The sequence below is a fragment of the Staurois parvus genome, unplaced genomic scaffold, assembly GCF_062004578.1.
Source record: "Staurois parvus isolate SC_StPar_1 unplaced genomic scaffold, SC_StPar_1.0 ptg000209l, whole genome shotgun sequence".
NCBI lineage: Eukaryota > Metazoa > Chordata > Amphibia > Anura > Ranidae > Staurois > Staurois parvus.
In genome coordinates this window covers 7891343-7910502 of record NW_028318005.1, presented here as the reverse complement: position 1 = coordinate 7910502, position 19160 = coordinate 7891343, and the positions used below count along the sequence as shown (strand labels likewise).

Sequence of the window (19160 nt, the reverse complement as noted above, 5' to 3'; positions counted from 1 at the left end):
CAGCGCCTCTTGGATGCCTTTTTTTCATTGGAGTTGGCTGTGTAAGGGTAGCTGTGCTGATCCTCAACAGATACAGTGGAGGAGTGACTGTAGCCACCATAAGTCAGGAAGTGTTTTACTGGTTTCACAACCAGGTAAAAATAAAGGGAAAAAAAAGCCTTAAAAAAGAAAACAAATACAACTGTCACATCTAAGGCAGGAACCTTCAGTATACACAATTTTTGGTTTTGTGTTTAGATATGATTTAAATCATCTTCTGCTACTCTCATACATGATTGCTTCCTTCCAGCACAAGGCTTTACTCTCTGGCATCTGATGTTTTTTTGACAGAACAGATATACAAAGTAAAACAATTATGCCTAGTAGCATTTTCCCCACCATCAAGGCTAAATTCAACTTTTCACTAGATTATGCTATGCTGTCTAGGTGCCCCAGTGTGTTTAAAAGTGGTTTTAATACCATACCAGTAGGCCATGACTGACATCCCCAAAAGCCTACCACTCTAGTTGTTAAACACTTGCCCTCAATATCACAGTGTGTGCACTTCCTCTTTCCAAACCCACATAGGCGGAGCACAGTCTCTCTACCCTATAGTAGTAGTGGCTGAGGGTGAGTGAGTGTGCACTGCACATGCATGGGTTTGGAACACAGAAGTCCACTCACTCCTTTTATGCTGGGTGCAAGTGTTAAATGTTTGGGGCATCCCAGAACCTGGGTAGGACATGGATGAGACCACTTCAGTGGGATTTTTTGTGGCAGGCTTTGGTGATATAAGTCACAACCTACTGATAAGACATTAGAACTGAAGACACAAATGGCACAACCTTTTTGTATAAATTGGGGTTTCTAGATAGTATGACCCTTTAAATGATGTTATAACTAATATGGAAGCAAACTGTCAGTATGTTGCACAGCAGAATAACAGGGTCAAATACTTCTTGCACCATATATGCCAATTTAGAATGGTACGTCTGTGGCAATGTGCAGCTGGAATACATGAAGGTAGGATGTGTGACCTTCTGGATATTTCTTTTCATAAGCCAACACATAACAGCAGACCCAAACCCCCTATATCCCAGCTACACATTAGGAATGGGTAATGGTGAGAAGAATGGAACCAAAGTGCAGTTACCAAGGTCTCTAGGTGCCAGAGGCCAGCCAGTTCTAAACTTGCATTTATTCTGCACCTGGTATTTGTTTTTAATATCCCTTAAAGTGATATTAAACACACACTGTTTAATTTATATTGTCCCTTTTATTCCTGTATGTGGATGATGGCACTGTAATTATCTTAATAAAAAAAACATCTAATTAACTTTTCATAATTGACATACAGCTGTAATATGACCCAGATCTTTCCCTGCCTGTCTGCAAGGAAACATAAGCAGGTCCTCAGCTGCTGGTCACATGTTCAAAATAAAAAAACAACCTTTGAAATACAGAGTAAAAATAAATAATATCAATACACTGTTTTAAATTATACAGATATACAATATATTTGAAATTAAATCTTTATTATTTTGTGGAAATAGCATGGTGTGGGTAGATTTCTGCCAGTCAAAGGCTGTGTCACACCCCTCCAACCTGTGTCTTTGGGTAAGACGGAGGTGAAGCAACCATTAATCTACATGTAACGTCCTGCCCCCATTGTGTTTAGCTGGTTAGTGGGTATGTAGGAGGAAGTGGACTGTAATTTACCACTATGTTTATGCCCACATGTGTAACTCTATAGTTACAAGGGCTGCTCAAATTTTATAAGGAGGAAATGCTCAGCATAGAAACTCACTGAAAATTGAGCATGTGCAGAGTTGCCAGTACAGCTGCTAAATTCCTAGCTGAATTGGGGACATGAACAGAAGGTGGAGATAGAGAGCAGCAGGATCAACCAGGTTTTTTGCAGAATATGGAATTCTTATATTCACTGAGTGTGAAGAGCATGTAATACAGCATTTATTGATAGTTTTTTATGATGTGGATTTAGTGAAACTTTAAGCAATAGACTATTTGTCCCGAGTAAGATCCAAATGCTGCTCAAATATTTACTTTTGAGGCATTCAGCTGGCTTATATTATTCACAGATTGGTTTAATAGGGAATATATGTATCTTTGTAATGTGTATTTATGTTTAGCAAGATATTTCATCCTTCCCCGTGACGTCCAGATTTTGTTTTTAGACAAGCTCATGGCATTTGCAGATGTAGGGTTTTTTCAAGGGAGAAGACTTTCCTCCCCAGAGTCAGGTGTCCACATTCGTGAAATGATTTTCTGCATAGTCTCAGGGCATCTGTGGGTCACATTGTCCTTTAAATCAATTGTCTATGTTACTGGAAATACAATATCCTTAATGTCAAATGCTCTTTGCAAACCTGTGCATTTAAAACAGAATTGTCCGCATTTATTGCAGTTTGAAAGAGGTGTTTAATTAACACTGAGCTCAATCCAGAAAATGGTATAATTGTGAAAGCATGTTTTCTAGAAAGATTGTTGTTTGACAGAAGTAATGCATCTCGTAGAGTGAGAGAGAGGATACATTTTCTACATGACGTCCTGTATGTCATCAGTAAATTGCCATACTACAAGGCTGCCTCTCATGGTTTTGAGACGGGGCAGACGTTTAAGTTGCTTGGTAATACTATCTAAGAAAAGATGTATCTGCTGAGCAAGTGCACTTCCTTACATTACATACCATGCAGCATATACAAAACTGATATGCCCTTATCTGTTATTAATGAGTTACAGTATATTTATCTTTTTATTCAATGTCAAAATGTATATATAGTATTTCAAGTGAACCCAAATTTTGATCATGGAAAAAAATAGGTTCTTGCAATTGGCCCCCTCTACTGTTGGCATTTAACACTCCTTCACTCCCTTGCAACTGTTTGGTCAATCTACAACGAAGAGAAGAAGCTCTGTGCTAGCTCCAATTTAGTTTTAGATTTTTAGAGTGGCAAAAGGTTAAAATCACTGTCACTTTTGTATTGCTGCCTTTGTTGCTGCTTGGAAGATTTATCTTCCCTATTTCACCAGGTGACCATTGTTGCTGAGACAGAAAATGCTAAAAGAAAAAAAAAACTAAACAAAATGTTACAGTTGTCACTGGAACAAGAGGGGATGGTAAATCATCCACTGAGGACACTGGTGACAACTGTCTAAAAAGAAGCAATCCATTCACTTTGAATAGAGTTCACCTCATTTGTTGACACAGCAAAACTGAACTTACAGGGGTTTACACCTTTAATATTCTATTCAAAACGAAAAAAATATGGTTTGATTATGCATATGATTAAGCTGTCTGCATTCGGGGCCGTGCACATGCATAGATGTCAAATTAGAAGCAGCGGCTGTGTTCATTTTGCCATTGTGTCCCAATTGACATGAATGGGTCTGTCTGCATGGGGACGCATGGACACTTGTGCGTCCCTGTATGGTTAAACACAGCCCTTGCACGTGTGTATGCTGTAGTATGCCCATGTTAACAAGCCATGGGAAAGTCAAGGTGCACGTTGTGACTAAAAGGCAGTGACACCTGCAGACATGATATGATTGCCTCTTGTGTCACCTAGTATCACATAAAACAGCATTTCCATGTCCATTAAGGGACAGAGGAAGCCTTTCAGCTAAGGGTTATACTGCCACCTATGGGAAGACTGAACAGTGAACGACAAAAAACTAGATCAACCCAGGATATCTCTTCCTACTACCAGCATGCCTCAGTTTTTTTCTATCATCTTTGAAGGATGGACATCTTTTTTCAGCTCTGCTGTGTAAAACACAAACCTGTATTTTCAAGCTTTTTCGCTTTATTTTTTATGATATTTTTTTAAATCAAGATTCTTCTTTACAATACTGCTAGAGCTCTTCCCTGCAGTACTGCTGCAACTATCTAGTGCGGCTGTCCTTATGGTTTTGGAGTGCCAAGTCCTAACCCTGCTGGACTGGATGTAGCAGAGATAGCCTGGAATGGACCGTCTGACACTACGTTTTGCATAGGTACTTTTCAGACTCTGTTCTTGTGAAAAGCTAGTTACAGAGTGATTACCTGATTCAGAGCTGCAGACATTGCCTCAGTACTTGCCCTGTTTCTGAAGACTCACCTTGTGAGGTATCTAGTTGGGCTGATGCTTGAGAGATACCATAAGTACATAGGTCACTGGAAACCTTTAAAAGTTCCCTATTCCTGCCAGTTAACACCGTGGGACTGTGCGCTGACATAATCTGCTAGGTGAAATGTAGCATGCACTCCGTACTCTTTCTTGTCATGCATATCGTGAAGGCATCTCCTTGATGCTGCTCCTGGTTTGAAAAGTGCCACGTGGAACGCCGATCTTTGATACATTCCTACCACCTGTCTAGAGTGACTTTGGTCACTTGGTCTTATCTCCTGATAAGAACTTTAGGCAGTTTGGCTGTCCCTGCAGCCTTGGGTTATCACAGCGGTCACAGCACTGGCCTACATCAACCATCAGGGAAGAACCAAATGTCTCATCATAGCAGAGGTAGGTCAAATCCTGGCAGAACATCATGTTCCAGTCTTGTCTGCTGTGTTCATCCCAGGTGTTGACAATTGCTAGGCATATTTCCTCAGCCAGCAGTGGCTGGACTTGTTGGAGTGGTATCTATACCTGGAGTGTTCTCTACACCCAGAAGTTTTCCAAAACCTGTGTTGCAGTTGAGGGAGTCAAGAAATGGACTTTCTGCCTTTCAGATTCAACAACAAGTTTGGCAGGTTTGTACAGAAATCCTCTAGCAGAAGCAGTGGATACTCTGGGTGCCCCATGGAATCAATGCACCCTGATCTGTGAATTTCCTCCCTTGAAATTTCTCATCTGCTTTGCACAACTGAAGATGAAGGAGTTTCTAGTGATATTCTCAGCTCCAGACTGGCCTCAGCTCATACGATACACCAAACTGGTAAGACTGCTGGCCAGATTGTCAGCATCCTCTGTCTCAAGGACCTATTTACCTTCCTGTTTCATATTTGCTGGCTTTATTGGCATGGCTATCGAAAACCAGGTTTTGAGAGACAGAGGCATTTCTGAATCTGTGAACCCTACAATGCTAAAAGCTAGGAAGGCTACTTCCTGCAAGGCTTATCATCAGACATGGAACACATTCACTTGATGTAAGTCTGTAAGTTTGCACCCTAGAAGTTTCTCTGTGGGACAAATTCTTTCCTTTTTGCAGCTAGGTCTGAACCAGTGTTTGGATCTCGGTACTCTCAGGGGTCTGGTTTCTTTCCTTTCTACAAGGAATCTCTTGTGTAGCTCCCCATGTTTGTTCTCCTGTGACTCCATGGGATCTAAATCTAGGTCCCTCTGTACTTTAGAAACCATCATATGAATCCATCAGAGACATTCCTCTCTCTACTCTTCCACACAAGATGGTATTCCTTGTTGTCATCACCTCTGTGAGGTGAGTATCTGAACTGGTGCTAATATACTGCAAGGAATCTTTTTCTGGTTTTGAATCGGGACACGTTTGTGCTGAGGCCCATAACTTCCATCTTACGTAAGGTAGTTTCTGCCTTTCACCTGAACCATAACATTTTTCTGTTCCTCTGTCGGACTCGGGCTTCAGCTCACTGAAAAGAAATTTCCTTCTATTTTCTGGATGTGGTTCATGCTGTTAGAAACTCTCAGCTACTGCTTTTTTTCAGGATGATTGATGGTCTTTTTGTTATCTTGGATGGTCCTTGGAAAGGTTCTTTCTTCATGTTCCATCATCTCAAAGTGGTTGAGGTAGACCAACTTTTAAGCTTATGGTTTCAAGAATCCGTTTTTTTCCTGTCATGGCACTACTACATCTGTGGGTGCTTCTTGGGCTTTTCTGCATCAAGCAACTGTTTTCCAGATTTGCAAGGCTGTTGCTTGGCCCTCTGTTCACAGAAGTTCTACCAGGTGGATATTGACGCCTTAGCTGATGCCGACTTCGGATGTAAGGTCTTAAGACAGTTCTATAAGGTGCAGGTATTGCCCAGTTCTCTCTTGTTTTTTCTTTGACCTGTTAGTGTTTGTTTGCTGTGTAGCTCACCCGTCAGTTGGACTGCTTTTTTGAAATCCCGAAATAAAAATATGAAATAATTCCTTTGTCCCTCAATGTATGAGAAAAAAAATAGGATTTTTGTACTCACTGTAGAATTCTTAGCATGGAGTCCATTGAGTGATACAGGTCCCAGCCTTTTATGTTTATGATCATACTCTCAGTGCTCTTTGTTTCTAAACTGAGGCATGCTGATAGCATGAGGGGATATGCTCAGTTTTTTGGGGGGTTTTTTGCTTGCCTGTGTCCAATCCTTCTGTAGGTAGTGATATAGCCTGTAAGTGAAAGACTTTGTGTTTCTCAGTGGATTCCAAGAAAATTATTTTATGGGGAGTACAAAAATCCTAATTTGTGTGCAGATGTAAGAAAAAGTAAGAGAGTGTTTCAGGCAAACACTGTCAAAAACCACTTATTTTACAGGGAAAAATATAACCGGAACAAATTTTCCAAGCTATCCAGTTGACAGGTTCCCCTGAGAGCAGAAGGCTAGAGGCAGTCTACTTCACTGTATAGACATGACATCATTAAAAATGGTCCTATCAAGCAACTATCATCTTGTTCTTATCAGCAACTTAAAGTATGATAAACTCATTTGTAATTCGATGTCTAGTCATTATCATGTATCTGTGGAATATTTGGTGGACATCCTCTTGTTCACAATAATTAAAGTGAACATTTATGTATGCATACTCTATTTAAAATAAATAAATAAAAATAAACTAATATACAGCTTTTGCATTGTATAGTACTTTGAAAAAATGAATATGTGATGCTCTCATATTTTATACATGCTTGACCTGTAAGTAGGTATTTGCTTTTCACCACCCTGTACATACACATGTATCACCTATATATATTGATTTCAATGTGCAGATTATGTACAGTATTTTACAGAATGCCGCTTGCTGAAACTATTTTTTTTTAGTTGACATGACATGCAGTGTGTGGAGAGTGCACTTTACCATGTGCAGGACATGCCTCCCACGTTATGAAACAGTAGGAGAGACAGCACAAAATATGTACACAATCCTGCCATATCCCCATTTTACACTGCTCAAAAAAATTAAAGGAACCCTTTTTAATCAGAGTATAGCATCAAGTCAATTAAACTCCTGGGCTATTGATCTGGTCAGTTAAATAGCAGAGGGGGTTGTTAATCAGTTTTCAGCTGCTTTGGTGTTAACGAAAATGCACTAGATGTACCATTTTGAGTTGCTGACATGAAATTTCATCAAAATGGACTAGCCTGCTACATAATTTTTTCACTTTGATTTTTGGGTGTCTTTGAATTCAGACCTCTGTAGGTTGATAATTTTCATTTCCATCAAAAGATGGGGCATCCTTACTTTCCTAACACATTACCCAGTCCATATCAGTATAGATATCCAGCATGATAGTTTTCCCCATTGAGATCTGATGTGTTTTCAAAGTGTTCCTTTAATTTTTTTGAGCAGTGTAAAAGCCATGAGAAAATAAATTAGAACTCAAGGCAAAACATTTTTGTTTTCATTTTGGATAGAGTAAGGGAGAGTTATAATCCCTGTCAGTTTTCTTTACCGTCTGTGTGCAATTGGGGAGATTTACCCTCGCTTCCTGTCCCATAGCCAAAACAGGAAGTGAGAGGAAATCCCTCTATGATGAGGGAATCTTTTCACTAGAGTCACCCGAATTAGTGTCCCCAATATATTATTTCTGCTGTATTCCTGTTTTTGTGACAACCCAAAATGTTTCATTATCTTTCACTTTTGGTGATAACATTAAACAGGACAAATAGAGAAGATGAATTTTCCTAAGGGGGACACAGACAGTAATAAAAAATTAACAGGTGTTCTTATCCTTCTTCATTCTACCTAAAACTGAAAAAAGTTTTGCCTTTACTTATACTTTAAAGTGATTGTAAAGCTTCCATTTTTTTTATATTAAAACATTTTATACTTATCTGCCCTGTGTAATGGTTTTGCACATAGCAGCCCCGATCCTCCTCTTCTGGGATCCCCCACTGGTGCTCCTGGCTCCTCCCTTGCCGAGTGCCCACCAGAAGAATTCCCTTCCTATGGTGGGAACTCGTGCAGGCTCGCTCCTGATCTCGGCCCCACTGACTGCTCAAAGGTTTTAACTGACATCAGCAGGAGCCTGTAATGTCTTTAGCCTGCTCTTCATGGCCTTTTACTTTGCAAATTGCAGTTGGCTTCTTTTGGGCCAGCGTAGGCAAACTGTGTTGTTTGCTTCAAGCAGGTTTTGCATTCCCATGCAGGTTAATGTCAGTGAATTCTGAACGATCTCAGAAGCATCTTAAACAAATTCCATCAACACAGGCCCTAAAGATAGCACAGCAATTATTTAAAGAACTGTCACAAAAAGCTTGGTTTTACATGCTCAATTTACAAAGCTAACACACCAGGATAATATTTAAAATCAAGTGAAAGTTTATTACAGGTAAGTTCGAAGACTTGGAAATTACAGTCGCATGTCTAAAATTAAAGATGTTTATCCTTGTATACAGCTTCATAAATTGAGCCTTATATGTCTTAGCAAAGCCTTTCTGGCATATTTATATATCTATTTTACTGTATTTTTCCTTGTCATGATCTGTTGCGTAAATAGCTTATTGGATCATATAATACAAAAATAATTCATTCTAATTACTTGTCTTTTGTGTTCCACATTGCGGCTCTTCACCATGTGTAAAATTCTTGGAGGATAGCCCGTTTGTCAACATTTGTATATCTTTTCTCTGGCTGAGAAAAGAAATGAATTTAACACATGGTGAATGGCCACGATTTGTAGTAAAAGTGTTTAGAAGTGAGATTTGTGTCCATGATCTCACAAGATCATGGGCTCAAATACTCCTTGGCAATATATATATATATATATAAAAAATAACAGTAAAAAAAAAAACATTTATAAGAGACCTGTGTGAGAGAGACCATTCATAAATTGTATTTGTATCAAACATTCCTGTGATATTTGTAATCAGGTGCATTTGTATAGCAATAAATACACTCCAGTACAAGTACCATAGGAATGTCTTGATCTAAGTAAAAACACAAATATCTATGGTCCCTCTCACATAGCTGTTTTATACTAACCGGAACATATTTGGGGTCTAGTGAGAGAATATTTGCAAAACAGACCCCAGGGTTCTCTAAAGGTCCCCAACTTTTAGAAACCATAGGTGAATTAGTGATTTTTGAGGTTGGCCCTGTATATACATAAGCGTGTGTGCTTTTATATACCAGTGTGTATGTGTATACACCGTGTGTGTGTATATATAAATTTACACACAGACACACACATATGTACAGTATATATTTGTCCTGCTCTAAATTTTACAGGGGCTGGCAAGCAGTGACAGAGGCCGCAGGGGACATACAGTATATCCTTTGCTTATATCTTACATCACGCCCCTTAGTGAGGATGCAGGCTGAGAGGAGGTCTGTCCAGACCCAAAGCATTCTGCAGAAATATGAAGATATAGCCTGGCTGCCGCATACCTCACCCAGATTGAGAGGTTAGTAGGTAAAAGCAGCTTTAGCTTGATTCATCCAGGCCACATCTCTAACATGTTTCACCCCGCCCCACTGTTTTACCTACTAACCACTTAGGCCAGGCAAGGTGTGTGGCGGCTGGGCTATATCTTCCTATTTCTGCAGCATGCTTTGGATCTGGACAGATTTCCCCCGCAGCCTGCACCCTCACTACTCAGCAGCATTCAGCCTATCAGATATTCAGATCAGGGTAAAAGAATGTTCATTACATCACACAAGGTTTAACTTCACAAGTTTTTATCAACACTTGGAAATGCCTGCCAGGTAGGACAACTAGATTAAAAGCATATGTCAATCCTAACAATGAAGTCCTCTAATTTGATCCCTTTTGGTTTGTTATATATACTACTGAAAGCATGTTGTTATAGCTGTTTCAGAAGTTCAAAAAATACCTGCTGATCTTGCCAGAAATCTTGTGAGCTGATACTTTCATGTACCCTACTTTTGCAGTTATCCGTTAGATTGTTCTCCGCTATCTGTAAGGACTACAAAACCATGCCTTTCTACATAATGAATAATTAGAGAAGGGTAGGGTTCCATAGCTCTATTTCCTTTCCTTTTTCCTAAAACAGAAGAGTGGCTGAGCATTGTCATACTAGGACTTCAGCTGTGTTACTGAAAGAATCACAAAGTGAAAATAAATCGTAAAAAAGGTTGAAAAAAAATATAATGCAGTTAGCACATCAGCTGCTATATAGTAAAGCAGCCAATGCAGAATATTGATTACACCAGTTAATTGTGACCCATAAAGCACCCTGCACAGCTGCAGACATTATCCTTTTCTGCTTCTGAGATCTGTGCATGTTTACTCCATAGCCTTGCTGTTTTTAGATAAAAGAAGCACCTATCAGAGGGTTATTCAAGGGATCTCAAACAATGACGTCAAACCACATGAGGAGGATGTATATATAGTTATATAATTAGTCAAGTTGAAAAAGAGATACAAGTCAGTCTAGTTCAACCAACTTCACAGCTCTGCAGAAAAAATATGGTTGATATTGCTTTGACTATCTGGACAGCTCTAATTGGCAAAGTCTAGGCACACTGTAAAGCTAGATATAAAAGACACAAGTAAACGCAGCATGGTATTAATTATTACATTCTTAAAGTGATTGTAAACTATATATGTATATATATATATATATATAATTTAATTTTTTTAGCTTGTTCTATGTAATAGATTTGCGCAGAGCAGCTCCGATCCTCCTCTTTTTGGGTACCTCACCAGCGCTCCTGGCTCCTTCCATCTGCTGAGTGCGCACCATAGCAAGCCGCTTACTATGTGGGCACTCATGCGGGCTTGTTCCCAAGCTGCCCCATATGTATCTATAGACACAGACAGCGTGGCTTAGCTTCGACCCGCCCCCGCTCCCTTGTCACAGAATTTAATAGATAGCTACTATTAATCTGCCATGTGAGGAGGGAGAGAGCACAGAGAGCCGCAGCTCTCATCCACAGCACTGGATAGAAATCAGGTAAGTCTAAGGGAGGGCTGGGGAACTGCAGAGAATGCATTAAAGTGTTTGTAAACCTCACACATGAAATATGAAGAAAGCATATCCCTCTATAATTTGCACTTGTCTCAGTTAAGAGCACAAAGTGTAATTTCTCTCTTCTATTTCATTCTTCTGCCATCAAAGAGCAGGGCCCTTGATCCCCTCATGTTTTGCATTGTATTGGTATTGTTCTGTCACATGTTCTGTCCCCCTTTGTAATGTAAAGCGCTGAGCGAACCATTGGCGCTTTATAAATACTGTATAATAATAATAATAATCAGCATGAAGCACTTCTGATTCATGAAGTTTTCCTGACATCAAGAGAAAAATGGTGACAGGGAGAGGACCTCTAGCAGATTGCCAGCCTTAGGTGTGTGTGTGCGTGTGTGTGTGTGCGTGTGTGTGTGTCAATGGAGGGGGTGTGTCTCTTCCCTCCAGTTGGCTGTCAGAACTCTTCTCACTGCAGTTCTTCAGAGTATAAATTCAGCTCTCCATCCCCCTTTAACTGAACTCGAGCCTACCCTGACCGCTGTCCACGGGAAAATGCAAAATGCTGTAACCACAGTACCGCGATTTTGCTGCGTTTTGCGATTTGCGACGGTTTAAACGTTCCTATCCTGAACGCGTTTCTTCTGTGTTCAGAAGAGGGAGGTTTAACCTCACCTAAACGCGGCAGCTCCTAAACTCTGTTAAAAGCCTACGTGTACATGGACACATAGACTTTTATGGAGTTGAGTTTAGAAGCTGTGGCAAAAAATTGCCAAAAGCTCCTAAACTGAAGATTAGCAGCTGCTCGTGTACATGAGGACATATTGATGCTTTATAAATTTTGGACATTGAATAGATGTAAAGAAGAGAAGACTCAGATAGACAGGTACAACTTGTGTGGAAGGATTTGTTTTATCTTTTTGTATCACCTGACACCAGTCACTTCCCTGGGTATATGTAAGGGTTTACAACCACTTTAAGATAAAAAAAACTTTTTAACCTTTAAAGCCACTTTAAATACAAGTGGCATAAGTACCAGAAATTCCAGTCACTGCACAGCAGAGTTCAGGCTGGGGAGGGAGAAGCAGCACAAGAAGCCAATCAGTTGTACTACAGTGCAATAGTATGCTGATAGCAAGAACATAGTGATTGAGGGATGAGCTCGTCAGTGTGCTGCTTTTTCTTTCACTGTCTAGTCACAGGCTGGTGTGGAGACGAAGCAAGCAAGTGTTGCTGAACTGCAGCAGAGAACAGTTAGGTCTTCTCCCCTGCTAGATAGGGCTATATGGTGTAGAAGAGACATTTAGATCTAAATACATTTGTCAAGGAAAACATCATATGTATATGTATAAGTATTCTATATGTGTACTAATGTGTTTTAGGTGATACTGGACATACATATTATATAAAATAACAGTGGTTGTTAACTTATGAGCTAAAGGGGGCCTTAGATGTGACCCCTGGCATCACCAAAGGGTTGCACATAATGTAAGAAACTACAGACCTAATAGAGGAAATGAGGCTCAGGGAGCAGGGGCATGCTAAATTTTTGGCTGGAGATAGGTCGCAGAAGACAATATGAAACCGGGAGCATGAGGCTTGTAGAGATCATTGCTATTACCCTAATCAGTGTTCCCACTACAAATTGCAGAGGTCCAAGGGGTGCACACCATATACCAAAGGGGCACAGGTTGGGCACTGGGGAAATACCATGACAATTTGTATTATATTGGGACCTATGGTATGAAAGAGAAAATCCTCCTTTTCAATAATGACATTGGCTTTGTTTGTTCTTTTAGGAAACCAGAAAAAGGAGTTCAGTATCTCATTGAACGAGGCTTTGTACCCGACACTCCAGTTGGAGTGGCTCACTTCCTCCTGCAAAGAAAAGGACTCAGCCGGCAAATGATTGGAGAATTTCTGGGCAACAGGCAAAAGCAGTTCAACAGAGATGTGCTTGAGTGAGTATTATTTCAATGTAAATTGTTGCTAATAGAGTATATTTCTGGTGATCAGTTTAGCTGTTATGGAACACTTCTAGACTAGCTATTCGGCTTTATCAAGAGAGGCGGAGTGCTGGGAATACTTAGTGTCTCTCCAGCCTAAAATAACAAACTGTCCTTTGAAAGTTTCCCATAACATATGTGTATTGACAATTTCACAGCCTTACAGTATCTTCTTTTACCTGTTGATCCTGCTGTAAGCGCTTGAAGACCAAGCCTTTACTGAAGTAAAAATCAGTATTTTTTGCTAGACAATTACTTTAAACCCCCCCAAATTTTTTTTTTAAAGCAGAGAACCTAGAGAATAAAGTGTTGAGTATTGTATTTTTTAATGTCACACTGTATTTACACAGCAGTTTTTCAAACACAGTTTTTGGGGAAAAAATACACTTCTTTGAACTCTTATGCACAAAAACACAATATAATACCGAACTGTTTGGTAGAATTTTAAAGATGATGTTATGCCAAATAAATAGATACCACAACATGTTATGCTTTAAAACTACACACGCCCACGCAACAGCCTCAAATAACGCAAATTTCATAATCCACAGGCAATGATTTACAGGTTACAAATCTTTACAGGCTACCACTTTACATTTACACAGAAGGTCTGGTTCTAAAATTACTGCCCTCAATCTGACATTTGTGGTGACATGTCATGTGTGGGCCGATAGCTATTTGTGCACATGTGGGACCAACACGTATGTTTGCTATTTGCACACGAGTATGGGGGGGACCGTGGTGCTTTAAAAAAAATTTTTCTTAATTATTTATTTACATTTTTTTTACACAGTTGCTATAATTTTTTTTTCCGGATCATTTTATTATCAGAAGGAATATAAATATCCCCTGTGACAGCTATAGGCAGTGACGGGTACTCTTTATGGAGAGATCTGGGGTCTTTCAGACCCCAGATCTCTCCTCTGCCCTTAATAGCATCTGATCACACTACGATCGGTGTGATCAGATGCTTTACCACTTTAAAAATGGCGCTGTTTACTTCCGGGAAAAGCAGAAGTGATGAATGCTCATCGTTTCAGGTTTTCTGTATCATAGAGGCTATCAGAGCCGATCCGGCCACTGCACATGCACTAAATTTGACTGAGCTGTTATACCAATGTTAGAAACACCATAGAGAATCAGGGGAAGTGTACTACAGGTGGCCATGTCATTTATTTTACTGATGCAGGTGGCGAGAATAAAGCTTGATCGCGGCTCTGCATTATAACAATACATTGGAAGGCTAGTGGTCATGTGACTGCAATTTAAAACTTGTTGAAAAGTTAATTGTATGTGGTTTTCTAATAAAACAAGATCATAGTCTGAGAAAATGCATTTACAGCAAACATTTGGGACGTTAGTGGTGTGATGACATTCTAACTAATTAAAGTGGTTCTGAAGTCAAAACATTTTTACCTTTTATGCATTCTCTGCATTAGGGTAAAAAAAAGCTTCACTACCTGTTATCCCCCCACCCCCCATGTCTAAACTCTTACCTTGTCACCAGTCAAACACTGTCCCGGCTGCAGCACAGCTCCTCTCACTTCCTGGTCTCACAGGAGACAATTGAGAGCAGTGCTAGCCATACGCTCCTGCTGCTGTCAGTCATACTCCTGTAAGGAAGGAGTGGGGGCCTGGCTTACAGCACTATGTGTGTCTATGGATGCTCTCAGACCAGCTCAGAAGTGCATGTGCACGGTGGCCCCCTTAGCACTTTGCTGAGGAGACATCTGGAGGAGGGAGGAATGGATAGCGGCCACTGGGGACTGCCAAAGAAGGACCACTCTGTGTAATATCATTGCACAGATCAGGTAAGCATACCATTTTTTTTTTAAATTTTAAAGCAAAAAAAATAAAAAATCTTTTAATATCACTTTAATTGCTACTCAATATTGTTTTAAAAAAAATAGAACACAAATAGCTGTAGATCTGCAGCATATCTGATGTGTTCCCAGTAGCTCTTAATACCTACTCAAATTTAGGTTCCTATACTCCATGTACAAGGGCTACTTTTTAAGGGTTATGCTTTATAGTATGAGGTCATTTATACAAAGCAAAATAAAATACTGTAAAACATTTTGCATCTTTAATATCCATAATAGGACTAGATAGGGCTTCCCCTACAACCTCTCATATTTATATTCACCCTTGAACTGTATCTACAGACTCAGAGCCCTCACAACATTAAAGTAAAGAACAATAAACTATCACTCATATCATCAGGCTGTTTAACTGGTGCGCTCAAAAGGACTTAAAAAACAGTTGCTTCGGGCTCTAATCGCAATGCCCTAATTTGACCTTTTGTGGCAAAAAAATACTCTTCTTGATCCTCAAATGGTCAAAAACTGCTCGTTTATTGATCCCACTGTTAAAATAGAAGATCCCAAAATTTTATCTGAATGATACAAAACCCTTGACATTCTCCACAGATCTCTTCCTGAAATGTCTAATACCTGCTGCAGGCGTGAAGAGGCCACTGGCACATTGTTACATGTCTTTTGGTCCTGCCCCAAAACCCTTCTGGACACAGGTTAGGGACCTATTTAAAAAATTCACAGATTACTCACTTCCCCATTACCCAAGTCTTCTTTCCTTGTATCTGTCTACCATACCCATAAAAATGTTTCTAAAATCTATTCTACAACATCTGCTAAACTGCCAAATCATATATTCCTGCCCATTGGAAAAGCCTCACTTCTCCATTCACTAGAGCATGAGTATGTAAAGTAAGGGAAATCCAGCAAATGGAGAACCTGATCCTATCAGCCCAAAACAAACATGAAACATACAAGTCCACTTGGTTTTATTGGAACACTTTTACATTTTCAACTGAAGAACAGGCTCTACTGTTTGGAGGATCCTTGGAGCAATACTGGTCCCACTCTTGTCCCGCCTGAGTGGCCACCATCCACATCCCTACCCTCCACCCTTTATCCCCTCATTCCCCCCCCCCCCCTTTTACTCTAAACCTCTTACTGACATGCCTTGAAACTGTTGACCACTACTTGGTATACATTTTACTATAAATAAAAAAATTTAAAAAAGCAAGATCCCTGTTTCAATTTACTTCCCCAAGTCTCCCAATTTCAGAACCTGCTGAGAGGAATGTTCAGGCTAATTAATTTTTCCCATCAGAACAGAACAATGGTAGTAGCAGAGCTGTAAGCCACCTTCACTCCTGAGTTGAACTTTCTGAAAGGTTTTCAGCTCAACTCCTCCTTTAGATTGCTACCTAATAAATACACACCAGTCAGGGCTAACACACCATTTGATTAATTAGGTTCAATCTCCTTTACACCACTCCTTATCCATCCTTTATGTAACACATGTTGGGGATGGAAACCAAAAAGACCCTTAGTTTCCAAAGAGGTGGAAGGAAAACATGGAGACAAAATATTTAACAGCACAGTGGCTAAATGATTAGCATTTTCACCTGGCAGCACTAGGGTCGTCGGTTCGAATCCCAACCATGGAACCACCTGCCTGGAGTTTGTATGTTCTCCCTGTGCCTGCGTGGGTTTCCTCCCACACTCCAAAGATATGCTGGTAGGTGAATTGGCTCCTCTCTAAATCGGCCCTAGTATCTATATGTATGAATGTGAGTTAGGGACTGATGTGAATGTACAATATATATGTAAAGCACTGCGTAAATTGATGGCGCTATATAAGTACCTGAAATTAATAAATAAATATATAACAGGCCAAGAAAGACCACCTAATTTTTGTCACAAAGCCTAGATAGTCTACAACTCTTAAGAAAGCAGATACAAGCTATTTATAAATGTTCTAGAACTCCTACAAAACTACGTTAGATCTACCTGCAAGTTTTGCAGTTATGCTGGAGATACCAGAAGGCTAGGCGCACCCTTCTCCATTAAAAAACTACAAGAACTGATCCCTTACCATTTTTGAGATCATTCAAAAGTGAATTTATTTAATTTCTTTGGACAACCAAGTGCCCAAGGATATCCAGTAAGCTCTTACTTCTATCTAAAGGAGGAATAGGCTTCCCTGACTCCATCCAATCTCACCAAGCTGAACACCTATCCAAAGTAATTGATTGGTGTAAACCCTCTCTCCATAAACATTAGGTAAACTTGGAACAGGAGATGTCCACCATACAACTCTCCGTGCTACTGTGGGTACACACTAAAGGTCCCACTGACATTAAACACCACCGCCCCAGGTTTGGGAACTTTCGCCAAGACAAACTAATTATCTATGACAGACATTCCCATCTTGATGCATAAAAGGCGATTTTGCCTTTACGCTAGGTATGCAAGACAGCAGATTGCAACCCTTCATACGCAATAACACCTGTGGGCAACAACACTTTATCTCTTGGAATGGCTCAAAATCTGTCACTGAAATACAAGTAATAGTACACCCACCATGCAAACCAACTGTTTCCTGTCCACCTTAAAGCTCTGACTGTTGAACCTTTCCCTCACTAACCACATTCAAAGGCATCTCTTGAGCCCTTGACCTGCTCAGACATGCGCTATTGACTATACACAGCATTTTGTGAGATGACTTCTGGCCTATTTTTTTCCAAAACCTGAACTAAACTTTTATCCAGAAGAGACTACTGTGGTTTGCATGCAAGTCTTCTGTTTCGAACAGGCTCCAGGAATCCAGGATGAATTTCTAACTAGATGGTATAAGGTTTTCAAGGTACCACATAGACTCCTGACTGTTAGAGATGTCGCCAAGCTGAGGGCTCCCTATCACAAACTTTTTGGTCTTGTTTAATACTGCAACCCTAATGGAAGAAAATCCAGAACCTTATCACCACACTTGCAGAGATTAATTTAGGTGACAACCCCACAGCCTATTTTTTGCACCTTAGCTTGCTCCTAGAGAAACCATATAGAACTTCCTATTAGTCCATCTATTGCATGCAACATAATCCTTGATACCAGTCAAATGCAAAGATACCGTGCCTCCCATTATAAGCCAATGGGCCTCTGCAGTTAAAGCTCAGCTGCAGAGAAAGTAAAAATCCTCCCTTGCAGTGGGCCTGCCCTGGGTAAAGCAGTTTTTCTTACCTGATCCTCTGCACACACAGCAGCTGGCAATCCCCTACGCTAGACTGTTTCTTGGCATCCTCACATCTAGCGCAGGACTATGGACCCTGCATTGGACATGTTGAAGTCAGAGGACCTGCGGCCGCTGGAGCATAGGGGGGGGAGAGGCTGCAAGAACAGGTCCTGGAGCTTTTTATCATTTTTAACAGCTTCAAGTGCTTTTCATCTTCTGTAAAATGGTATTAAACCCTAAAGCAAACATTTATTATATTGCAGCTTACCAATTTTTAGATGTGGTGGCTGCATTGGTTTTCCTTTTACTTTCTTCTATTTTCATCTGATGATCCAGTTAGTAAGTCTGTTGTTTTTTTAAAAGAACAAGCTTTCCAGCAGAAATTAGTAGTTATAGAGATGAGACAAACCATTTAATACTAGCAGGGGTGCTTACAATGACCAGCTTTTATTTATGTAAAACCTTTATCCCAAAGGAAAAAAAAAGTTTGCTGTAACTGCTTATGAAGTGTTATGTCGAGTTTGGCTTCAATTTGTTAGTGTATTTAAATCTCCTAGTATTTCTAAAACTAACGATGCTACTGTCCAAAGGTGCCCCCTGTGCTCATACATTCAGAGTGGGGGCACTCTAATAGAGGAGGTTTGTTACTGGTCAGATCATCAGGTGAATATAAGGAAAAAACTAAGAAAGAATACTAATACAGTCACCACATCAACGATTTGTAAGTTGCAATATATTACATTTTTGCTGTATTTACATCAAGAAAATAATTTTACACATTCACTAATTAGACAAATATAAAGTACAATCAAAATTTAACTCCCACAATTGTTCATAAAACTTATGTGAAAAATAAAGTATATACCCAGTGTCCACAAGTAGCCCAAAGGGCGGCTAACACATGATATGAAACTTGTGCATTGAGATCAAGCATTCGCCACTCTCAACTTTTTAGACCACGAAAAGTGCTAACTTTGTGCTGGAAATATATGATCTTTCTGTTAAAGGAGTGGGGCTTGTAACCAGTGACTATGTAGTTT

The 19160-nt window shown here is 39.9% G+C and overlaps 1 protein-coding gene across 10 annotated transcripts in view; it reads left to right on the top strand.

Annotated features, from left to right (window-relative positions):
• Positions 1–19160, top strand: part of IQSEC1 (IQ motif and Sec7 domain ArfGEF 1) — a 440052-nt gene that overhangs the window by 331788 nt on the left and 89104 nt on the right. For all 10 annotated transcript variants that reach the window (XM_089678737.1, XM_089678734.1, XM_089678733.1 and 7 more), the window contains one exon: positions 12874–13035. In XM_089678737.1, coding sequence (XP_089534863.1) covers positions 12874–13035 — 162 coding nt within the window. The remainder of the gene's footprint in view (positions 1–12873; positions 13036–19160) is intronic.